The sequence below is a fragment of the Barbus barbus genome, assembly GCF_936440315.1.
Source record: "Barbus barbus genome assembly, chromosome: 33".
In the NCBI taxonomy this organism is placed as follows: Eukaryota; Metazoa; Chordata; class Actinopteri; order Cypriniformes; family Cyprinidae; genus Barbus; species Barbus barbus.
This window is the reverse complement of record NC_136761.1, coordinates 3343675-3369092: the sequence shown is the minus strand read 5'-3', so window position 1 is coordinate 3369092 and position 25418 is coordinate 3343675. Positions and strand designations below refer to the sequence as shown.

Sequence of the window (25418 nt, the reverse complement as noted above, 5' to 3'; positions counted from 1 at the left end):
CAAAATACATTACCGAGAGACAGTCATAATTACTTAAGTTAACACACTGGGAAAATGTGTAATGGCCACCTCACAGATACAAAAATAATGTTTTATGTTTTGGTTAAAAGATAGTTAACATTAAACGCCAGCGAAACCCTAATAATTCAAAACATGTTTACAATAGTGCTCTTATCATAAGGTTATGTAGGCTATATGACAGTAGTTATTAATATTCTGCATTTCTGTTTTGAGCTGCACACTGAAGATGACCAATAGAATGAAGCATTTGATAGCGTTTTTTTAATCAGTGGGATTCAACTCATTTATCTAATATAGAATACGCTTCGTTATTTATAAAACATAATGTTAATATTACGACTTACAGGCTGTCTGCACAGAATGCCCCGAACGCATGAACGTGTCCTCGCGGCTCTGAAAAAAACTCCTTTGTGGACACGTTCTTCAGGCAACAACGCGTAGAAACACGGCAACCAAACTAAAAATTCACAACGTTTTATTATAATATTGTTCTCATTATAATGTTATGTATATGACAGTCCCAGTTATAGTTATTAATATTATGCATTGTTGTTTGTACTGCTCTCGCTGCGCGTTGATAATCACTGTGCAACGAAGCGCTTTAATTCAACGCGATGCATCTTATGCGAGATAAATAATACACAATATATAATTGTGCTGCCATGTTTTGAAATCACTGATCGAAAAAAATCCAGTCTTTAACTCTGCCTGTGTCATTTTGAGTTTTGTTAAAGTTTTAAATCCCAGCTGCCAAGATGCTTCTGTCGGTCACAGATTATGGAAAGTGAAACTTAAATCTGTGGGGGTGGTTGGATTTATTCACGCACGTTAAAATATTTATTTAAAGCTTCTTTCTTTTCAGATTCTTATTTACAGCCCTTATCATAATAGGCTGTATATTATCTTATTGGGAGAAAACCAGTAGTTCTATGTGAAATCAGACATTTGAGCACCCCCATATAGCCAAAATGGCATGATCCTAACACCCCGCGAATATTCGACTGTGAGATTGGGAGTCCAATCAGGCTCCTCATATCGAAGCATCGAATCGTCGACTATTCGGGGTCACCCCTAAAATATATATATATATATATATATATATATATATATATATAATAAATATCAACTAAATGAATACTACTAAATAAGCCTAAATAATAATAAAAAAAAAAAATAAACACTTTTTTTTCCTTGACAAGTAAGGCTGCTTATAAAAAATATTTACCAAAAAAATTGCATAGGTTTATTTGGTCACACTTTATTTTAAGGTCCAATTCTCGCTATTAACAAACCATTAACTATGACTTTTGCCTCAATAAATGTCTAATTTTCTGCTTATTAATAGTTAGTAAGGTAGTTATTAAATGAACACTCCACTAATGAAAATAGGTTCATTTTCCAACTCCCCAAGAGTTAAACAGTTGAGTTTTACCTTTTTCGAATCCATTCAGCTGATCTCCGGGTCTAGCGGTAGCACTTATAGCGTAGCTTAGCATAGATAACTGAATCTAATTAGACCGTTAGCATCTCGCTCAAAAAGGACCAAAGAGTTTCTAAATTTTTCCTATTTAAAACTTGTCTCTTCTGTAGTTACATCTTGTACTAAGACTGACGGAAAATGAAAAGTTGCGATTTTCTAGGCTGATATGGCTAGGAACTATACTCTCATTCCGGCGTAATAATCAAGGAACTTTGCTGCCGTGCCATGTGTGCAGCAGGCGCAATGATATTACACAGCGCCTGAAAGTAGTCCCCAGCTATACCATGACTATACTGACCTAGCTGGGGACTATTTTCAGGCGCTGCGTAATATCATTGAGCCTGTTTATTTATTACCACTAAACTATCAATCAGATGAAAACAGGTATGTAGTAGATTGTACAACAGGGTTTTCAGCAGTTTTGTTCATTCAGAACCCTTAGAAATATGCATATCAAATATGATACAGTAGGCTATGGAGTAAACAAAGAGGTCTGGGGTACGGCTCATGTGTCCATGAAGCAAAATCAGAGTAAAAACTGAAGCATGCAACTCTATGCATTTTGCCATTTTCTCCTGCTTCTTTGCTATCTCGTTACAGAGGCAAAGAGTTGCCATTTTGATAATGCAAACGTACTGCAGCTTGGAATAAAAAATAAAATAAAAAATACAGCGTGAAGACAAGGAGGGGAGCAATCGAACTGGGGTTCAGAGCAATTAAACTAACTGTGAAAGCACACTAATGTAATTCATTAGTCAAATGGCTAATCCATGTGGCTCATCCATTTAAATTTTAGACGGTTTATAATAAAGATGGTATGACAGTTAGTTCTGATCCACAAATTTTATTGGTCAAGTGGCATATGGACATTAAGTAAGCAAGTACTGACTTTAATATCTTCCTGTGATTAACTGTCTGACAATTTTGTAATTTACTACAATATAATTTTTGACATTACTGTGAGAAGCAGGATTTCATTTCTTGCTCCTGAGATATTTTTTAGGATAGATTAGCATGCTTAAAAGTACTCCTTTTCCAGAGAAAGGTCACTGACCTGAGGCACAGCAAACCAAAGTACGCAGCCAGAGAAAAGGCTCCATTTGCTGAGAATATGGCTGCCAATCCACAGAAGCACCTTGAGGAACCATTTATACAAGCTTAACGTGCATCTCAGTGACATCATGCATTTTTTGAGGGGGCATCCGTGGCTCACTTGATGTTCAAGGCAGAAAAAACTAGCAGCGTTTTTAAACAGCCTTGGCATTTCAATAATACTAGGAGTAAAATGATTTTTTGCCTTGAGAAAAGTCATAAGAATTTTAAGTAATGCACTTTTTACATACCTACATTTATTTAAGTAATTATTTTTTTTCAAGTAGGTAGGTAAGTAAGTACAAGTATAGGATGTATTGATATCATCTAAAACATAAACATTATTATGTATTTACAGTGAAATATATATATAAAAAAAATCTTATATCAAGGACATATAGGTATTTTATGCATTGCTTAGTATAGGTTTACCATTTAATTTCACTCCTACCTCTAAACCTAACCATTATCATTACTTAAAAATAAGTACAGTACAAAGAAAAACAAACAATAATATTAATATTAATGCCATGATTTAGATGTCTCTGAAGTTCTTCATACGGAAAGAAAGAAAGAAAGAAAGAAAGAAAGAAAGAAAGAAAGAAAGAAAGAAAAAGAAAGAAACGTAAAATTTACATTTACATTCTCTGGAGGTACCAAGAAATGACGAGAGGAGAAAGAATCTTTATAGTTTGATGGTTATGCATTATGGATTACTCACCTTTTATCCTCTTTCAGATTTCCTCATGTTTTTAGTTTTTCTTTTGATCTCACCCTCTTGTCAGTACTCAAATCACCAGGTATTATATTTTATAGACCTGTCTCACTGCTTCAGGTGCCCGACTGATGCCTCCGGTCCCAGAATGAACTACATTCCTATAGGCGGCAATTTGTCACTTCTCCATTTCTCTTGAAGGAGAGCTGTCCTCTGGGACAAATGGCTATTTTTTTATACTTTATACACTGCCCGTCCATCCATTACCACTTTCAGTGTTGCTTTCACTGCGCTGGATGTAAGTAGCATCTACATGTAGCTACGGGCAGCGGCTTTAAGACCTATCGATTATTTCCCAGAGTTGTTCAACACGCGGCCTGTAGTTGGAGGTCTGACATATTGCAGCAACTGAGAATACTTCATGCTCTGCTGTGTCCGCACTGGGTCCATCTGGTTTGGGCTGGGATTTTAAACTTCACTGAACTGAAATAGTCTTCTCTTAAGTCTATTTTGATTCAAAAATGTTTCTGATCCTGCTTCTGGGAGTTTTGGCTGCAAAGCCTTAGATTTTTGTTTTTAAGACACAAGATGCAGGTTTGCTTTCAGATCAGAGCTGCCGGGTCAGAAAATCTCATCTCAACACATTTGATCAATGGATATGCTCTTCTTCATTGTGTCATTTCATCTAAATATCAACATTTGTAAGATTTAATCAGTCGGAAATGTTTTGAGGGTTATTGATCTAATTGTGTGTTTCTAGATAATAGTGATATGTGACATTGTATTATGTTGAATATTAGATTTTGCTGTGTCTATTTGTTAATGAGGGGTTTATAGACATGTTTTTAGATGTGTGGAGTAAAAAATACCACTATTATTTTACCACTATATAAGTGAAAAAATAAAATTAGGGCCTTGGTGTAAGATGAGCCTACCAGAATTGGCCCAGAAGGCCCAGAGTGGCATGTTGTTTCTAGTGTTATTAGTATATTTTTAATTTAACACATTTTAATTCATGGGGTTATTGTGAGTTGGACCCCCGTTTTGTCTTCAGAACCAGTTTAATTCTTCGTGGCATGGATTCAACAAGGTGCTGGAAACATTCCTGATAGATTTTGCTCCATATTGACATGATAGCCTCACACAGTTGCTGCAGATTTGTCAGCTGCACATCAAAGATGTGAATCATCCACTCCACCACATTGCAAAAATGCTCTGTTGGATTGAGATCTGCTGACTCTGGAGGTGATTTGAGTTTAGTGAACTCACTGTCATGTTCAAGAAACCAGTTTGAGATGATTTGAGCTTTGTGAATCTGTTTGGAAGCAGGCATCACAAGATGGATCCACTGTGGTCTTAAAGGGAAATGGAAATGGTCTGCAGCAATACTCAGATGGGCTGTGGCATTTATAAGATGCTCAATTGGTATTAAGGGGCCCAAAACGTGCAAGAAAATATCCTCACCCCATCACACCAGCGCCAGCAGCCTGAACCATTGATTCACGGCCGGATGGATCCATGCTTTCATGTTGTTTGCACCAAATTCTGAACCTATCATCCCAGTGTCGCAGCAGAAATCGAGACTCATCAGACCAGGCAACCTTTTTTAATCTTCTATTGTCCGGTTTTGGTGAGCCCGTGTGAATTGTAGCCTCTGTTTGCTGTTCTCAGCTAGCAGGAGTGATAGCGGTGTGGTCTTCTGCTGCTGTAGCTCATCTGCTTCAAGGTTGGCCTTGTGGTGTGTTCAGAGATGCCCTTGTGCATGCCTCGGTTGTAACAAGTGGTTATTTGAGTTACCATTGCCTTTTTTATCAACTCGAACCAGTCTGGCCATTCTTCTCTGACCTCTTGCATCAGTACTTTCACTCACAGAACTGCCACTCACTGGATATTTTCTCGACCATTCTTGTTGTGCATGAAAATCCCAGTAAAACCATCAACAACCATGCCACATTCAAAGTCACTTAAATGACCTTTCTTCCCCATTCTGATGCTCGGTTTGAACTTCAGCCGATCGGCTTGACCATGTCTACATGCCTGAATGCCTGAGTTGCTGCAATGAGAATGCTACAGAATACTGTAACTACCTGTTTTAGAAAGTGTCTGTTAAAGCAGAAAGACACCACACCTGATGGAGTTTCTGACAGTTTTTTAATGCTTCCTGTGATCAGATGATGAAATGCTTTGGATGAAAAATATCACTGAATACTTTGAAGCGAGACAAAGAGGCTGCAGCTCAAAAAGCCTGATAGCTTATGAAAGAGGAGTATTCAGCTGTCAGAGCATCTTCGGCCAAACTCTGTGAATACTACATCCACAATCGCCAGAGGCTCTTTCTATACAGATATCAGTGATGGTGTTAAAGACTCACATTTCCGTTCTCTGATCTCAGATCTGACATTTACCTGCCGGTGTACGCAGCTTCACTGGCCAGCAATGGGAGGCATTTATGATGTTCCATATTCAACAAAAACATATTTGCTTCTGTTGTTTTTAAAACCGGCTCTGTAGGTTGGATTTCAGAGGGAACGCAAGAGAATGGATATTACCAGATTTCTGTCATTTCTAAAGGTCAAATGTGATCACAGAATTTACAGAGAGGCTCTAGATGTACATGTTTTAGCCTGTTTTTCTGACATTTTGCAGAATGGGGTTGTACTCACCAGCTACCTGAAACGGGGTCATGTAAAGTGCACACAGAGGAAATAGAAAAAACATTCCTCCATCAAAGCTAGCTTGACCACTGTGTAAGAAATATCACATCGGTCTGTTAATATTTCTGTTCACATTTCTTGTAAGCCTTAAAAGGCATGTTTCACTTTTGCACCAAATTCTTATAAATAGAGGCAGTGCATGTAAGAAAACTAACAGCAAGACCAGAGGGTAAAGATTTAGAGGGAGGCATCTGTCTTTTGTTTCGTTTGAGCTTATTACGGTCTTGTTGAGATCCTGTAGCCAGTTTTAAATGTGAAGGTGGAAAAGATTAATGTGGATGAAATGTCATACAAAACGAGTTACTGTCTCAGTACAACTGGGATTGGTTGGTTATCCTGTCAATGTGATAGGGCTCACTGCTCATTTTTGCAGTCGGCCTGTAAATCTGCTTCAATGACTCAAAATGGCGGCAATGAACAGAATAATTACAAATTTATCAACTCACCCACACTGACATTCTTTTGGTCACATCCAAATCATAATGAACCTAAAATAATGACTGCATCAGATTTTTGCATGCACGTCATTGCTTGTGACATGGCAGAGGGGTTACTGAGACCAAAAAGGACCAAAAAATGGACCAAAATGGACCAACGGACCAAAAAGAAGGTGACTATTTCTACTAACAACACCGGAACAACAGTTAGCAGTTGGCTCATTCTATGATTTAACATACATTTCACGTTAACAGATAGTACCAGAACAATATGCTTTCCAAATAAAACTACTATTGGTTTCAATTCATATATTTCATCTAGTTGCCAAGTGTAATCATTAAACACAATTTTTATATTACAAGGGAAAGGATGTTTTCACTGCTGAGTTTGTCAGCTATGTTATGGACCAATTGTATGTCACTACACATTCCGAATAAGCACTGCACTTCAAGTAACACAATATACATCCATCTAGATGGTCACTGGTAGGAGTATGGTTTTATGCCTTAAAACAGAGCATGCGTAATAGCTACTGCACACAGTCTCCTCTGACACATAATGGTTAAATCACAAAGAAAACATCATATGATGCTGCTCACATGGTGTCGCGATACATCATTTTTCAAATTTTGTGGACATAATAAAAATGAAATATAGTTTTTAATTTCATTATCTTGAACTTGACAACCACTCTCTTCAAAAACTGTCATTTATCAATGCAATTTCAAGGAAACTGCATAAAGTATTTGTTTGAGATTATAATATTCATACCCTTAATGGATAAAATATGACTGCTGTGAAGAAAATCTAAAAAATATATATTTGTCATCAGCGGACATGACATGTACCCTAAATTGTGCAATGAGTAATTTACAGTTTAGTTAAATAAATTAAACACACAGAGGGAACTTTACCAGCCTAAGCCCATCGCATGTCATCTTTACTTCATGTGTGCATGCTACTTATAAATACTTACACATTTATACTTTGCATTTGAGTGAATAATATGACAAGAAATACACAAAGCGTGTGAATGTTAATTTGTCAAATACAGTAGCATTCATTCACTCTGGTGAGACAAGATGAATAAACAATCGGATGTCAAAATAAAGCTAATGCTAGTGCATGATTGTTTGCTAAATCTTTTCATAATCCCCTCCTGCACAGACTTTAGTCAGATTAAAGTCAAACTTTGATGCAGAAAAATTCCCTGAGCATCAGTTATTAGGTCTTGAAATATTAATTCTCCAAAATAAATGTAATTATTCACAACCTGTTTTGCACAAAATGAGGACCATCTCCGAAACACCCAGTATTTTTAAGCTTTGTCAATGCAGATACAACCCTAAAAATTAATAGCAATTTGTCAAATCGACAGAGCTGAAAGACAAGTGCAATTATTTAAGAAGTTAGGCATCATCTCTCAATTCCAGTAGAAAAGCGTAGGCGTGAATAACTGTTGTGACGTGTAAAAATATTGTGTGGAGTGATTGAGGACAGCTAGAGAATGATGTTCAGTTAAACTAAGTGCTTTCAGTACACTTAAAGCAAATGGACTTGCTTAACTTGAATGTGCATTATATTAAAGTCATAAAGTAGATTGGTTCCTTTTCAGAGCCTTTATTAACTATATGAGACACTGTCACTTTAAGTATAACCATATTATGGGTTCAATTAAAACAAGACCATATTCAGTCATAAAGAATACAGCAAATACAGTGTCTCTTCATTACCAAACGTGTTGTGTCACTATGTCTGATGTGTATTTTTTCAATGCAGTCTTTGTTAAACCATCATCTCATTTAGTTCATTAGATTCAAGTGCCTCTTATTCATGCACATTTTTGTAGCTCAAAGTGTTAACACTTGAAAGTCGTGCATCACAAAGCTACCCCCATGAATACCATCTCACTAATAAAACTAACACAATTTAAGTGTGCATATTTATGGTCCTCAATAACCCAAAAGTCTTCATAAAAAATGAGAGCTGACATGGGTAGAAGGAATCCTCCAATGTAGCCCCTCGCGAGTCCCCTTTAATGTATGAGACATTCCATTAAAAGGGGAGCAAGTCCTCGCGAGCAGAGCTTTTAGGCTGATTAGTTACAGGAATAGAAAAAAAGGACTCCCGATGACCTTCAGTAACACTGTTGGTAGGCCTCCAACAATCTTCCAATGCACACACACAGCCAAAGCTCCAGTTGTTTAATATTCCAGCAGCAGCCTGTGGAACCATCTCTCATTTGACATCATAATTATTATTAGGAGAGAGAAAGAAAAAGGCAAATCTGCATGTTCAATTAGAGCCAGCCTTACGCCAAATAGATAATAACACACAAGATTGGGTAATGTCCTTGATTTAGAACTCCTTATTCTCGCCATCATTCTCTTGCCCTCTTGTTTGCGTTCCGTCCCTGAGCACTGATGATAGAAAAACAGGCGAAGAACAGCTGAAATGCATTTGAAGGAGGTGGCAATGGCAATTGTCTGCAGTCAGGAGCTCAGAAAAGAACCTCTGGATTCTTCTCTGAACTATGTGATTTGCTGAGGACACACTTGCAGAAACATTCATATCCACAATCACAGCCCTTCCCTAGCCCTGGCACTAGTTGGTTGAAAAAAAATGTTACAGTCCCAGACTCTAAACCTATTAAAAGGCACAGACTGGAGTTGTACTACGCCCTAGCAATAACTTTAAACCATGGTTGTCCAATCCTGCTCCTGCGAGCCAACTTCCTCCTGTACAGAGAGTCCTCCTACAGGATTTAGCTCTAATCGGCTCCAACATGGTTAGCTCGTTTAGGTTTGAAGCTGAAATCTGGCCCTCTAGGATCAGGGCATCCTTACTACACCCCTACCACTGAAATTGGACATACTGGTTGGTTGACAGGAATGCTATTCCAATCCTGCTCTTAAAAAGTCAACATTTCTATAGGGTTTAGCTTCATTCTGCTTTAAAACACCTGTTGGTCCTGAGGATCTTGGTTAGCTTGGTTCAGGATCTGAGGATCAGGTGTGTGAAATCTGAACATCCCTGCCTCAGCCCTACACCGAAAACCTGACAGCAGTGATTGGTTGGTAGTTATATCTTTGCAAAACCTGGCCCTAACTCTAAAGGTATAGATATCAGAATGAATAGGTGGTTGGTTGGCTCTAGCAAAAACGCTAAACCAGGGGTGTCCAAACTTGCTTCTGGAGGGCCAACTTTTTACAGATTTTTAGCCTTTACCTGCTCCAACACACCTGCATAAGAATTTCTGAGTAATCCTGAAGATCACGATTAGCTGGTTCAAGCATGTTTAATTAGAGTTTGAGCTAAACTCTGTCAGAAGGTGGCCTTCCAGGTGCAAGACCAGTCACCCTGCCCTAAACCTACCAGAAGAATGTTGTTCCAGGACCAATAAAGGATGCTGATGCACAAATAATCTCCCACTTGTGCAAATCACGTTATGGGAATGCTTACAGATGGATTGAAGCTCATGTGATCACATTCATGCCTTATATCACAAAAACTCCAAACACAAAAATGAAACCAATGTATGTTCTCTCCCTTTACGTAAGGTCCCCCATTTCCATCAAAGAAGCAAGGCAGATGATTGCCCTTAAACTTGATGATGGAGGAGGACAGTGGGATGCATCTGCAATCCATCCCGCAGCGGGGGCCTGGCGGGCAGGCTAACTCCTGCGGTGGAGTGGGCTGATAGATGAAGCCCTCTTTCCTGGCCTGCCACACGCCCAGACAGGGTGAGCTCCATGTGGGAGCAGCAGGCCCCATAAGATGATGAGCCAGACTGCAAGGAGGAGGCAGGTCACAGTGGCCTCATTAACACCACCACAAATACACACACTTGCCAAGCAAGCCTCACACTCAATCTCACACACTGCACTGCACTGCGAGGAAGTGTTTTTTTGATCCGGGCCTTTGATATTTCAGATGATGGGATTCAGGCAATTGTGTTTTCCTGGGGATCAGGGTCAGGGGAAATGTGAATGGCTCTTGCACTGTGGGTGGGATTCACCTGCAGTGTGCAGTGGGATTTCAGCCTCAGATTTGCCTTGTCCAATAGCTGGACATTGCATGAAATCCGTTTCATTAGAAGATGTTCTTTGCTTTACTCAAAGGGCAATTGTGTCTTTTTCCAATTAGCAGAACAATCAGCATTCAAAGAGCACACATACCTTGCCAAGGAATTGTATCTTTCCTTTGGATGAACTGCAAGAGCATTGGATGTTCGTTAAAATTAGATGCGATGATTTATATATTAAAACACTTTTACATAGATTTGCTTACCAGATAATCAACCAAAAATAAGTTGAAATCCTTCCGACATAATCTCCAGAGTGTACATGATGAAGTTTTAACCAACTTGATATCTTTCTCACTAATGGTACACAAGCACTTTATTAAACATGTTTCTTCACTTGTCTCCCATGCCTTAGTCTAAACTGTAGTACTTTATTGTGCTAATAAGCACTATATAGCTTTGACCAAAGCAACTGCATTTCTCAATCTTCAAGTTGTGTTGACAACTGCTTTTTATAAAAGAGTAAATGGATTCTTTACTACTGCATTCCTTCAAGCCTCGCCATTACCATTTGGTAATCCTTTTCCTTTCCCTTGCTGTGATGGCTAAAATCACAGCTTTGAGAAGTATTGCAGAGCTAGCTGATTGATATTGGACTGCACTTGCGGCGAGTACCCCTTTTGCAATAGCAGGATAGCTGTTTCAATTTTCAAGGATCCTGATAGTTTATAGAGGCTGTCAGTAAAACCCAGCTCCCCCCAGTACTGCTTTTTTATCTCATCAAACCAAGTAGAGAATATACTTCTATTCAGAGGAAACATCAGCATTGGTAATATCCAATTTACCGAGAAAGGAATGAGGCAGTTGATGTGACGGTATAATAACATGCTACATGAAGCCTGGCAATATGGAATATGTGAATAGAAAATGCATTTATGGTAAAGGAAATCCATCCAAAACCAAATCAAAGCAATTAATGATGCACTGATGCAATCTGGAGAATGCAAACAAACACGCAAAAATATTCATGGCAGGAAGCGAAGTGTAGAAACAACCCAAGACCTTATCTGAAATTTCAGTGATCGCTTAATAGAGAAAGCCAGACACAACTTTCAATCTACATAGAGAAAAAAAAAGAGTGAAAGAAATACAGTGGCTTCCTTTACAGTAGTCTCTGACAGATAATATCAATTGCTTGTATCTCAACATGTACAATGTCACGACTCCATTCTAAAGTCTTTCAACATTACAAACTGAACGTTTATCTTTATAATGCACTGTATGTGTTGCTTGCACATATTTATCTCAAAGGAGTTGATAGTTACAGTTAACATTTGTCTCATGATTCTGAACTTTTGTTTTATGACTGAACATGCTCAAGTTCAACAGTTAATGTCATGGAAACCCACAAAACCAATTGACTTTTCTATAATTATGTCTCACATCTCAGAAAAGCCTCTTGGGAATCTGTTTTCGATTTACATACTGTATGGAGTCCGCCACAATGATACGGTACAAGATGATAAATGTAACCTTGGTAAGTCCTGTGAAAAACCGCTGCCTCTTTATGGCTGCATAAATACATAACTGTCTATGCATGTTAATTTACACACTTTGTTTGCAATTCATTGCCGGCTGACCATCCATCATCGCCGACATCAATTAAAAGCACTTTGGTGTTTTATGCAAAATCTCACACAGGTCGTCAACAGAAAAGCAACACATCTGCAACACGTCTTTCATTTATATTGTCCACCATGAATTTATAGTACACACGCTAAACAGATTAGTCAACCATAAATAAGTAAAGACAACACTTTTGCTCATATCAGTTGTGTGGAACCACTAATAACAATCATCGGAATTACATATCACTTTCAGACAACACAAGGCAATTTTGACTAAATAATAAATAAAAAAGGGCTTTTTGGTGGAGGAACTTCTGGTTACTCTTGTAAGTCCAGTGCATTCAGTTATTTCGGTGTAAATGAACTGCTAGATCATGTCTCTTTCCTTCTGCACAAGTAACCAGGTTTACAGAGTCTACATGTTTATGATATGGATTAAAGTGTTACAGTTGTTCTTTATAATGTGTTATTCTGTTATACTGTTATTCCTTATATTACTCTTTACATTGTTTGTGCTTGTTAATTATATTGTGATAGCTTATCTCTGAATCTATTAAAATAACTATATTTTATGTATAATTTATAATTTACTGTTAATGGATTTTTAATTCATTTTTACAAACTAAGTGATGACTCAAAAGTTAATTGACAGTTATCTATGGAAAGAGCTTAAGCATTTAACTCACATTATTACTTTTTTCAGTCCTTTGCATTATGATGCAAAGATCATTATGCAAAGTTGAGGATTAAGGGGATTTTAACTTGACAAAGACTTTTCTTTTTCTTCTGTGGAATTAAATGTTCTCTTACCTTCAGAATGGTGGGACAGGGTCAGAAGGCTCACACATGAGGCACCGATTCCTGATCCAAAAACAGTGATGCGGTTGGAATCACCACCGAAATAGCCAATGTTCTCACTTATCCAACGCAGAGCCTGGATCTGATCCAAAACGCCATAATTCCCTTTAGCAGCCTGGTCTCCTGTGCTGAGGAAGCCTGTAATAGAGTGAGGGCACATAGTGTTAAGAGAACCTGTAACACCTGAGGATCCTTCTTAAAGCTCTTGTCAAACAAACTCATCGATTGAAACTTCTTAATTGGTCTCACATTGTTTTTGCAATAGACTTTGGATATTGCAATGGACAATGGATGATACTTCACACTGTGCAGCTCAGTGAGCAGAGGTGTGCTGCTAGTTTTTCAAGCTGACATTTTGCTTGGTAGGTGATAAAATGAGTGAAAAAACCCATAGACTCAATTTGAATGAGACACTCAAGGCATATCTTGAAACCAAAATATCATGGAAGGGTGATCTCTTTTGGCTTAAAAGCAAGTTTAAAAGAAACTGCACAGCAATGCACAATTTCCCCATATACCTTGGCAAGTGCGTAGCAATGCCTTGCAAACACAACCACTCACTTTTTTTTTGTATTGAATTGCATTGTAATTCGAACAAATGTTAATATAATAATAAAGAAATAAAAAAAGAAAAAGAAAAATTGTAGAAATGATAGCATTCTGCCTTTGAAATACATCTAAAAAAACATACACCATTACAAAATAATAAAAGCAAATGTAGAATGCTGTATTGAACAATATTTGTGCTCAACCACATTATTTAGCCAAACCAGAATTTCAAGATTTCCTAGCAGTGAATAAGACTGAAACGATGTTCATCTACATGTTGCCTCCCAGAAGAGCTATTATTAGCACTGCTAACAGGGAAATGAATTTCCTGATACATAGAGGTTAAATGTTTATTGCTTCCTGTCTTCACTCCGACACTGGATGGTTAGCTTTGACAACCTGACATCTCTAGAGGGGAGGCCTCAAATTGCAGGGCTGGTGTTAACATGTGTGGCACTGTGTGTTTGTGCGTATGTGAGCGAATATGAGCGACTGAAATAGAGAAGGGGAGAGTGGGCGAGAGAGATAAGAGGGGATTCACTAAACAGCTGTGCGACTTTAGCATGCACCATTTCGGTGCAAACCCCTGCTTTTTATTCACTAACCACCTACAATTCAGTTTAAGCAGGCACAAAATGTGCTGTAGTGCTACACCATATGTACGTAAATTAAGACATATTTTATAGAATGTTCTACATTGATCGTCGCAAATGGTCAACATGGTGATCAAATAAAGTAGAGCATTACAATCGAAGAGAATTTCTCTCTACAATTAAGGAACCGATGAATGATGGGTAATATCAAATATATTGACAGACCAATTGCATGTAATCTCGATTTGCCATAGCGGTGGCTGAATGCTAGAAAGTGGGAAGCATGTCCAAATTCAATATTTGAACCTCCGGTCTGCTCAGTTGCCTTCATCTGGTTGTATCCTTAATGTATCCTTCACTTGGTAAAAAAAATAAAAGTGCCATCTTATGAATCAGTTGAAAGAAATAAATGAATTCATGATGCGTGATTCCATTTCCTCCAATAAAAAGTGTTGTACTCACAAAACATTTGCTTGGATTGAATCTCCTTGGGAGGTATCTTTACACAAAAATGCAAGCGAGGCATGTGCCTTATTTTTGGACGCAGCTTAACATTAGGATGTTAGCACACTGAATGGACAGCGATTAAATACCTCTTTATATCAGTAAACGACTGTAATGTAAAGGGAGTGCTGTTCCTGCATGGACGGAAAGGAAGGTTCCCCATCTTGTTCCCCAAATCCATTTTTATTGTGCTTTCATCAGGAACAAATCAATTAAACAGCATGTAATATATTAGCATATCAAATAAAGCATGTTTTTTTGAAAGGCTGCCTCCTGTAGGAGCGTGCACAGTTAAAGGAAATAGGTTTAAAGAGAGCAGCTTTCCTGAACATCTCAAGGGCATTGGCAGACATTCTGCACTTCATTGTCACTTTATATTGATGTAGAGCAGCACGCCGAATCAAATGCGAGTTAATTCACTTATATTCATGCAACACACCGCTGCATTTTGCTTCACAAATGCTCGTTAATGAGCGCAACCAAACATGCGGTTATTCGCTGGGAGTGAGATGTGAGACCTCACCCAAGAACGAACATTAGATGAACCAGCTATAGAATTTCACAATACATTATTACTCTTATTGTATTTTTGTATAATGTACACGTAAAACCTCTTGTATTCTTTTTTTTGTCAACATCCCATTACAATGAAATGCCTTTGGCATACTTTATAAGTTTTTTAATTACACCATTTTATTTAATTATTATATTTGAATTTTTAGGTTTGTTTTATTGTTATTATTATTAATTTATTATACATTTGACATAAAAACACAACAAATGGTCTTAATAAACAAGCAGGAATGACTCGGACAGGAAATGATTGTATATAAATTAGGGGTGTTCATGATAAGTTGAAACAAGATCCAGAACTATTACAGAAGTCGAAGCAAACAAACCCACAGGCTACATTTAAAAATATATTCTCCATGGTTTGTGGATGTATTTTAATTGGAAATGTGGTAGCAAATGTTTTCTTTGGAAAGCAATTAAGATTATATAAAGATGGTTTTTATGCATCATGGCTTTATACAGGGCTGTTGGAGAATTTACAAACCACTGGGGTCATACTGAGGTTGGACGAGCCATTGTATTTGCTTTTGCTTCAATCTATTATTGCCTGTTACATCACCTCACTATGTTTATGTTGTGCAGGACTGTCACAGAATTGTACACACAACAATGTAATCCGCTATCTGTACATTTTCAGCATCACATATGGCCTCTAGAGATGATGGTACTTGTTAATTTGACAATAATGTACTACATAACAATATTATTATCCCTTTGGGGAATGGAGTATGCTTTCCACAGGCAATTTTATGCAGAAAAAAGCTCATAAGGTGACTTACAATATCAGTAGTACTTAACATCACTAAAGGTGATGAAACACAGACTCTCCTATAAGAGTTTTCGCTTATATCTACATAGTGCTTTTAACAATAGCGCTTGTTCACAAAGCAGACTGAAAGAGGGCGAGAGCTCTGTCTCAGGCCAATCCTGCACGTTCACATTCCACCATTGTAAAACATTTTTTGGCTCAATCGCACACCCAGATATCGATCGATGCGGCAACAATGACATGACATTGAGCTGGTGGGAGTCGGGCAGGAGCTGACACTGGAATATGACCACATTAAATATACAGCAAACCCACTGAGATTTCCTCACCTTCTTTCATCACTTAAGCCGTCAGGCAGATTGCACGCTGCTGTCCATCCTATGCTTCGCCCTCCGTTCATCTACCCTGTCACCTGGACGGCTCATCAGAAAGCCTCATGCTTGGATTATCAATATATTCCACTCAGTTCTGCATTTCTCAAGAGCCCAAAACATCACATGCTTAGCATTTTTAGAATCATCAACTGTATATTAGCATGAAACTATAGACACTGCAAATGTATGCTTGTCTTCTTTCCCATAAAACTAAATAAATAAAATAACACATATAGCTGCAAGTAACATCTATTAGGGCCAAGCCCACTATCTGCAAAAATAATGACTAAACATATTATTCTGGTGTCAGGAAATGTGTACAATGGTACATCTAAAAACTTCTAAGTAAAACATGCTCATGATTTACTTAGGAGGAGGAAACTCTTTTTTCCCCCATACGCTATCTCTGGAGGTCTGTATCAAGCTGTGGCCTTACACAATTCTGTCAAATTTCAATATCTCCAAATAAACATTTAACTGTGTTTCTTTGGCATAACGAATCAAAATCTTGACCATCTCCTAATAATATCAAAGAGTTTGATTACCCAGATTATTAATTCAGTGTTTTCATTCAGATTTGGCAAAAAATTTAGAAGCAATTTGCTATATTAGTTTATGTGATCAATCAAAATGGTGGACAGGTCATAGGGGCAAACAATGCCATATTTAGCTTTGTTATCAGCATGTTCAGGGAAATATAAGGATGTTATCCATAAGAAAATATGTTAAGCACATAATTCTAGTTTTATGGCCATTAGATGGTGCAGACCCCAAAACTTCCCAGGGTCCCTCAGGGCCTGGGGGGCAATGATACATACCAAGTTTTTTACAATACATCACTAACATTTTACTGCAAATTTACACTTAAAATGTTTGCCATGGGAAAAATGGCTACTGTCTGACTTGGTATGCTGCCATTTAAGAATACTGTTTGTCTGTGAATAAAAGCCTATATAAAGCAACTGCGTCTCCTCAGAAGACTTGGATTAAACTGCTCAGTTGATATGGATCTCTTTTACAACATTTTACTTGACGTGTTGACTGCATATACTTTCAAAGGATGGAAACTTTTATGAGAGAATATTAAAAATCTCTTCATTTTCGTATCAAAGATCAATGAAAGACTTGAGAGAGCGTAAACGATGACAGTATTTTCATTTTTTTGTGAACTATCCCTCTAATGTCTCTGATGCTGAAGCCAAAATACATGATACTCGTTACTGAGCTTCAGATAGAGGTGTTTGTTAGTAATAGAGGAAGACAATATGGAAGAGAGGAAGAGGATGATGCAATGGCGTAGTAGCGTTTGACATCAGCCAGTCTGTCTTCCTCTCTTTCCTTCAGTGTGGATGCCAGCTAACAAGGCTGTCTGTGTGTCTGAACTATCTGCCAGTCTCCCATCCCTGCTTGCCCAACCTAAGCTACACAATCACAGCCTTGACAGCCTCATAACCCCCTCCATTCTCTCCCCAGGGCTGAATAGAGGGACTCTGGGGTGAGGATGACGAGGGAAAGGGAAGGCCACCCTCAAAAAACATAAAGAGGCAAAGTGTTCCTGCTTCCCTTAAGGATTCTGGATTCCCCCACCCCTCACTGCAGGGAAGCAATTCCTTCTTCCCAGACCTCAACCTCCCCCTCGCGCCGGTCCCTGTCAGGCCACTGAATTCCGGAAAATATGGGATTTGAATAGAAAAAGGGCTTGGCAGGGGCGGGGAGTGCATCCCTGAAAGAGCGGGATTGCCATTTGTATCACTGTACAGTCCTCTCTTCAAAGACACTCGCTGGCGCTTCAGTGATGAGTCTGGGAAGTTGGGGGGAGGCTAGAACAAGAGAGCTGTTTTTAAGGCTCTCTGAACACTGGGGCCCATTCACATCTCATTTCTGCTCACTTTCGGACGGAGGGGTGGAAAAGAAGAGGCCACGACTAGAGGGTTCTATGTAAAATAGATGTGCTTCAAGCATGCAGTGAATGGCATCTGAGAAAACATGGGGCGAGGCTTGTTTTTCTCTGAATTACTGAGATGGTTTACATACTCAAAATGCTGAAGTCCACTGTGTTAGAATTTCTTTCTTTCATTCTTTATCATTCATTCTATTGTGTCTTCCTGTTTTGAATTGCTGGGTTATTTATGTTGGTTTCATTCGTTTTTAACTAGCAATTTGATGACTTTTAATGATAATGTCAAGACGTGTAAGAACTAATGAAATATAATAACATTATTTTATCCATTATATTTTCCTTAAACCTTGAATACACAGTTCTTTCAAATGTGCATTTATTTTGATTTGTTCAAATATATCATTTAAATAGAGGGTAACACTTTATTTTAAGGTGTTCTTGTTACACGTTACATATACTTACTATTATAATAAGAATCAATTATGCAAAATTACAGGCAAGTAAACCTAAGCCAAACCCTAATCCTAACCCTAACCATATAGTAAGCAAAACTTAAATGTCACAAAAAGGTCGCTATCAGTCACCTATTATTTGATTTTCATGACAAAAAATGGCTTCCTGTATTGACTTCTGCACATTGCAGTTGATAAATATTAGTAAAACGTGATTGAAATCTAGAGATCAGAAACCCAAGCGAGATAGAAAACATAAATGAGTTTAGCTATCCTAAAATATCCATGATACATCAATTATTTATTATAAAATGTATATAGCAGCAATCATTTGCATAGCAATTTCATTGCATATCTATTTCAATACATATTAAAAACAAAATAAGCTTGTTTCAACAGACATAATAAATTAACTTAGCTAATAATTGCAGTGGACCATCCATTATAGAATAGACAGTAATTACAGTGCAGTGTTCATAATTACCATTAGGTCTGCCAGTCTGATTATTTGTGATGAATTCAGCCAAACGCTGTCTGAGGAATTACAATTAATTGAAGCGCACTGAGGAACCATCGACATCCATTTAGCCAGCACTCGTTGACCGATTCAAGATGGCGGCAGCACTGATATACGTGGAGAAGTTGAATATTAATATATCTGAGAGTCATATCCATTTGGCAATTTGGACTTTTTAACATATTCATCACAGAAGAGACAGATTCCAGTCACTGCCTCTATGTACTGCATTGTGATATATTTTTGAATAAATGACTAACATCTAGAAAAATAAAACGAACACCACATCATTGACCTATAAATCATATAATTCCATCATTTATCAACGAGAGGTTTGTGATTGAGTGACTGGCGTGGAATTAATGACTGCAGATATATGATAGGACAGCATTAGAGGAATGTCAAACCTATATTTAGATGAGCTCTGACAAGACTGCCTTTCCATCTTTGAGCTCTTAATAACAGTAAGAGCTCTAGACATGAAGAATCTCAGTCCAAACTCTTTACTATTAGATGAAACAACTGTGTGTAACTGCGCAGGAAATACATTCCTAGAATTTAGATTTTCAGTACAGCCCAAATGTGCAGTTGATGAGATTGCAACGGACATACAATTTCTAAGGTATTAAGCACATTCAACTCGAAGACACAAAAACCTGTCATATTTATGTGCCGTGGTGGAACACCACAAACCAAAACCCATATTGTTGATAGGCGAGGATAAACGACCCAGGAAATTTGGGACTGATAAAACAGATTGCTTCCACTAAAGTCCAATGCCTTTAGGAGCATGCAGTAAGCAGCGTAAAGTAAATCAGGGTGCTTATGGGCCAGCTGTTAGCCATCCTGTCCTGTGACAGCACTTCTCTTAATCTGATTACATGACATGCTCTCTCTCTGGGCAGGCAGGAACCCTGTGAATGACAAAAGAGTGGTGTGCATTGAACGGCCCTGCTCTCATGGAGCACTTCCCAATCAATCACATCCAGCATTGAATGGCACTGAATGGAAGTGTGTGTGTCAGGGTGGGGGGCGACTCGCTCTGCATCTCAAAGACAGCAAAAAGCTTTTACGCTAAGTGTAAGCTGCAGCCTGAGAACTTACAGGAGTATGAAACTGTTGCGTACATCAGACTTGGGGGGGGGGGGGGGGGGGGGGGGGGGTTATCAAAGCAAATCAGTCTAAAGGAGCTGGTGTACACGGTCACATTTCAGAGCATCTTCAAAGTACTGCTCGCCCCCGATCGCAGGTGGGAGCTGCAATTTCATCTCTTGATAATGAGAGGCTTTGTGGGGGTGGGGGGATCTTTAGCTCAGAAGTTTGAAGTAAAGCAACGCATGACTCCAAACGCCGTCGCACCGCTCCTTTTTTGGTCTGACAGCCTGCTTTGATAAGACCATCTTTTTTTTCTTCTGTCATCGTATGGTTCCAGCTCCTTCTCAAAGGAATAGTTCGCTTGCAAATTAAAACAATGAGAGCGTTTACTCACCACGATGTTATTCCAAACCTGTATGGCTTTTGTTATACTTCTATACTATTGACCCGTATGATTGTCAAACTGTTCATTAGGTTTATTGCATTATATGCACATAGTATGCATAGGTAGGATATACAGTAGGAAGACTATATAGGTATTTCCCTGCAAGCTCCTTTTGAGCGATTTGCTCACTGTGGAATATTTTGTACAGCATCATAGGTAATGTTGTTTTTCACCACAAATTTTGCTGTTAAAAATAAATTTAAATAAGGAGAACAGATGGCTTCAAAAAAGCATGTATCATCCAAAAACACAAAAACAAGGCTGTTATTAAAGGTTTATAAGTTATCATTAAAAAATAAGTTTTAAAGTACTGAACCTGACTGCTGCGCTCTGTAAAACTGAACTCTTTCCACGCCATTTATGACACAATGCTGTCCTGCCATTGATGGAATTTTCCGGTTTTCCATTTTTTTTTTTTTTTTTTTACTATCATACGGTAGGAAGTGCTATTGCATATCTTCTGAAAGAACCCCTGGATCAAAACATGGCAAAGACGAAACAGAAACAAGCGATCGTATACTGTATGTAAGCAAATGCATACGTAAAATAACACAGTCATCAAACAAACAGCATACAAATCAAAACTGGCTAATGTTTCCACATAAAAAAAATATCGACCCAGGAAGTGGTTTAGGACTGTGAAGCTTTGGGGTGTTGATGGACGCGATCTACTCTCTACTATCTACTGTTTTGATTATCATTCTGAATCTGATCTTGAGTTACCCTTTGACAAAAAGCAGTGGCTGGCATTTATTTTCATTTTTACCGTGAAGTTCAAACAATAAATATTGTTTTGATGTTTTTTAATGTGACAGGTCACTGTAGCCACCTCAGTTAAAACTGGTCATCTCTTCTGCTTTACTAGTTTCAGCAAAAATGAAAGTTATGAAAAAAAAAAAGAATGCATGTTCAGATATTCACTCAACAAAATGTTCTGGGAGTCATGAAAATTTTGTGAGAATGATCAAAAATGCTGGCGGTGGCATTTATTATTTAGTTATTTGTTTGTTTATTTCTTATTTCTTAAGAGGTAATATTCCAAGTCCTTGTGTAAGGGCCAGAATTTCAATTTAATTTACTCATTGAAAATCTTGCCCCCTGCTACATCTCTTTCATCTCTTTGTCAAAAATCACTCAGCTCATGTCAAAATCACATTATTTTTGGAGTATATCATATGGACTGGTTATACAGTATATATATATATTTTTTTGTATGAAAGAAAAAAAGCCCTAGAAGTTTGGAACCAAATGAGGGTGAGTAGTTGGTGACCATTTTTAACATTAGATGAACTCTTTCTTTAATTATCAGCGCAGATGTGGATGGAACTCCTGCCAGGTTGTTGCTGTGGGCATGGCTTGTGGTTTTGCTTGTCCCGCGTCTTGTGTTTTGCTAACACTTTGCCTGGAGTCTAAGGTGAAAACATCATCCAACTCATTAGGGGGCTGTCGAGCATTCGGCTACCAGCAGAGCCAGCGTATTCTCCTACTGGATGGGCAATAAAGGAGCGCTACACCGCCACTCTTCCTTGCCAAGTCCCTTTCCTCCATCAGTGGCGCAGGCATGGAAGAGCAGCCCACACCACAGCTGTCCAGCTCTACAGAAGATTACAGGGGAAGCTGCCCGCTGCCTCCCAGTGTGCTCGTGTTTGAATGTGCTGGGAGTGACGGTGTGCGGTTGGGAGGTATGGATATTAATCACGGCGAGCGGTGCAAGCCTGGGCCTGCTCTAGAAGATGGATGTGGTGTGAGTACGGTGATGTCACCCTGACGAATGGCTTGGCGATGTTGGAGGAGACTTGCACATCGCCTCTCATTTCAATTAGTTCCCAAGCACAACTACCTGCTCCATCCTCTCACGCAGGTTAGAATCGCACACGCATAACAAGCACGCACCATTCCTCTTCTCTGGCCGTGGACCAAACTCACCTTTATCAAGCTGAAGTGACAGTAGTTTTTCTTAACAGGCTGCACTGATACGCAATCATTGCTCAGGAAACAGTTACTTCACATTAATGGTGCAGTAATTTGTAGTCCTCTATTGTTGCTGTCATTGCAAAATGAAGTTCTGTATCTATCTACTCAACACTCGCTTCTGAGAACTGTTATTTTCCCATGACTCTGTAAGGCAATTCAACCTAAAAAGAGACTAGAACTGGTTCCAAAATCTCCGTAACACAATGTAATCTTGAAATATCTGCCCTACAATAAACTCAAAGTTTGTCGGGTAAAACAAATCAATCAAAATGTAAAAAGCGGCCCTGTTTACTAGTGATGCACTGAAATTTCAGCAACCAAAATTTTTGCCCAAATGGTTTGAAGAGCCGAAATCATTAACCGAAACACTTGTTTCATTAGCACTTCTCTGAAGGTGTGTGTTGACTGTAGACATGAACTACAACTTGTAAAATCCCAAGGTCGGTCTTTTAATCTATGCTGTTTTCTGTTTCAGGCCTCCGTGATTTACCGCAGCCGGGAGGGGCGTGGCCGTTTCCGGCCTCCTCCCCGCTGCGCCATTTTTTTTTTTTTTTTTTTTTTTTTTTTTTTTTTTGGGGGCAGTCGTGGCCTAATGGATAGAGAGTTGGACTTGTAACCCGAAGGTCGTGGGTTCTAGTCTCAGGTCCGGCAGGGATTGTAGGTGGGGGAGTGAATAACCAACACTCTCTCCACCCTCAATACCACGACTGAGGTGAGACCCTTGAGCAAGGCACCGAACCCCCAACTGCTCCCCGGGCGCTGCAGCAATGGCTGCCCACTGCTCCGGGTGTATGTTCACTACTGTGTGTACACTTGGATGGGTTAAATGCAGAGCACAAATTCCAAGTATGGGTCACCATACTTGGCCACACACCACTTCTCCCCCCCTCCCCTTCCCTTCTGTTGATGCGTGAACAAAAATTAACTAAACATTAGTAGTGACCCTACCTTTCAATAATCACCAACTTTGTGATTGTTAATTTTAATATAAAACAAAGCCTCAGCTTTCAAATGTCATTTTTACCATGAAATTCAAACAATAAATATAATTTTGTTGTTTTTTTAATGTGACACGTCACTGTAACCACCTCAGTTATAACACCATGTGAATTGGTCATCTCCTCTGCTTTACTAGTTATAGCAAGAATTTGAGTTATTGATACAAAAATAAGAAAATAATCAATAATACAACTATAGACCACCCAAAACTACTGTTATTGTGGGAAATGGAAAAGAAAGGGTTGTCTGTGTTGTTTTAATCTCTATCATCATGATGTGATGGTTGCCAATCTGAGCAGCTATGCCAAGACTCTTAACAGCAAGAAAAAATCTCACAAGACATATATCTGAAAAATGTACTCTACATGAATAAATATTATATCTGGCACCATAATTTGTGGATCTATTCCATTTTTTTTTTTTTTTTTTTTTTTTTTTACATAAACAAGGACGAATCTATTAAATACGGTTCTCACCAAATTCGAACCATATCCAAGCTCTGAAAATAAATCATTGTAGTGGGTTCACCGTCACTTGGGGAAGACAAAAAATATACTTTGAACATGGATTTAATGTAATGGCTCAATAATTAATAAAAAATTAAACAATAAGAAATCCCTAGTAGTCTATTTTTTATATATATAAGGCAAAACATTATAGCAAAAAATACAGCTTTTTTCCCCCATAAGAAGATTGGTTATTGATTCAGCAAAGAGCTGGTTGGTTGGTTGGGTTCAGGGCTTACTTCTCTTTATTAGAGAATTTTGTGAAATAAAAAAATTACTGGGGGAAATAGCTCCAGAAGCCATACTGCTGAAAAAGTGAGTGGACACTGATGAACTCGATTTGGACCTTTGTAGGATGAACGATGGACTGATACCTCAGGGAATAACCATGAGTTGATAAGGTCCAGCATCTCTAATGTAAATTGCTGCTCTGAGTCAATGATAGCAGCAGAACAGGAATCGGCAAGCACTGTTTAAAACACAGGTCTCAGCGGACTGACCTCTATACCTTTAGAGCTGATCTATCTTGTGTATAAACTCTCTTCTCTACTCAGAGAAATGGCCTCTCTCTAAACTGGCGTCTTTAAGAGTTCAAGAGCCTCTGCTTGTGCAAAGCAAGCACTGGGCAAGGGATTTGATAAGTGTCCCTGGGGCTCTGAACTCCAGCTTAACACATAACTTGGGTTTTGAACCTCAGAAGCTTTTAATCCGGCTAAATAATGGGAACACATCTAATGCCCTGTATATGGGATGAAACTCTGTGTATCGTCATGCTACAGTAATGAGCTGGGCATTTGCGCTGTTTGCCCCTGCAAATAACCTTTGAAGTCTATTATCTACAATAGCTTTTACGCAATATTATACAGTTTTTCTTTCCAGAACATAATGATTGCACCATATGTTGATAATCTAGGAACACTACAGCTTTTAATGTGGCAGGGTTTCCAACAGTTTTGTTTATATTATACATAAATTAGGGGTGTGCAATTACATATTGAAGCTGGTGGGCCATCTGAACAACTATTCGGTCTTAAAGAAGCCTTATACACCGCAACATTAAAACCATCTGCCTTACAGAAAATGTGTAGGTTCCCCTAATTCTGAAGTGTCAGGCATGGACTCCACAAGACCTCTGGACGTGTCCTGTTTTATCTGGCACAAACACATAAGTGGATGCTGCAAGTTGTGAGGTAGAATC

The 25418-nt window shown here is 38.5% G+C and overlaps 1 protein-coding gene across 1 annotated transcript in view; it reads right to left on the bottom strand.

Moving 5' to 3' along the window:
- The window catches only part of nlgn3a (neuroligin 3a), a 180992-nt gene that overhangs the window by 56895 nt on the left and 98679 nt on the right, over positions 1–25418 (bottom strand). The window contains exon 4 of the mRNA XM_079390521.1: positions 12923–13108. Within this exon, the coding sequence (XP_079246647.1) occupies positions 12923–13108 (186 nt within the window). The remainder of the gene's footprint in view (positions 1–12922; positions 13109–25418) is intronic.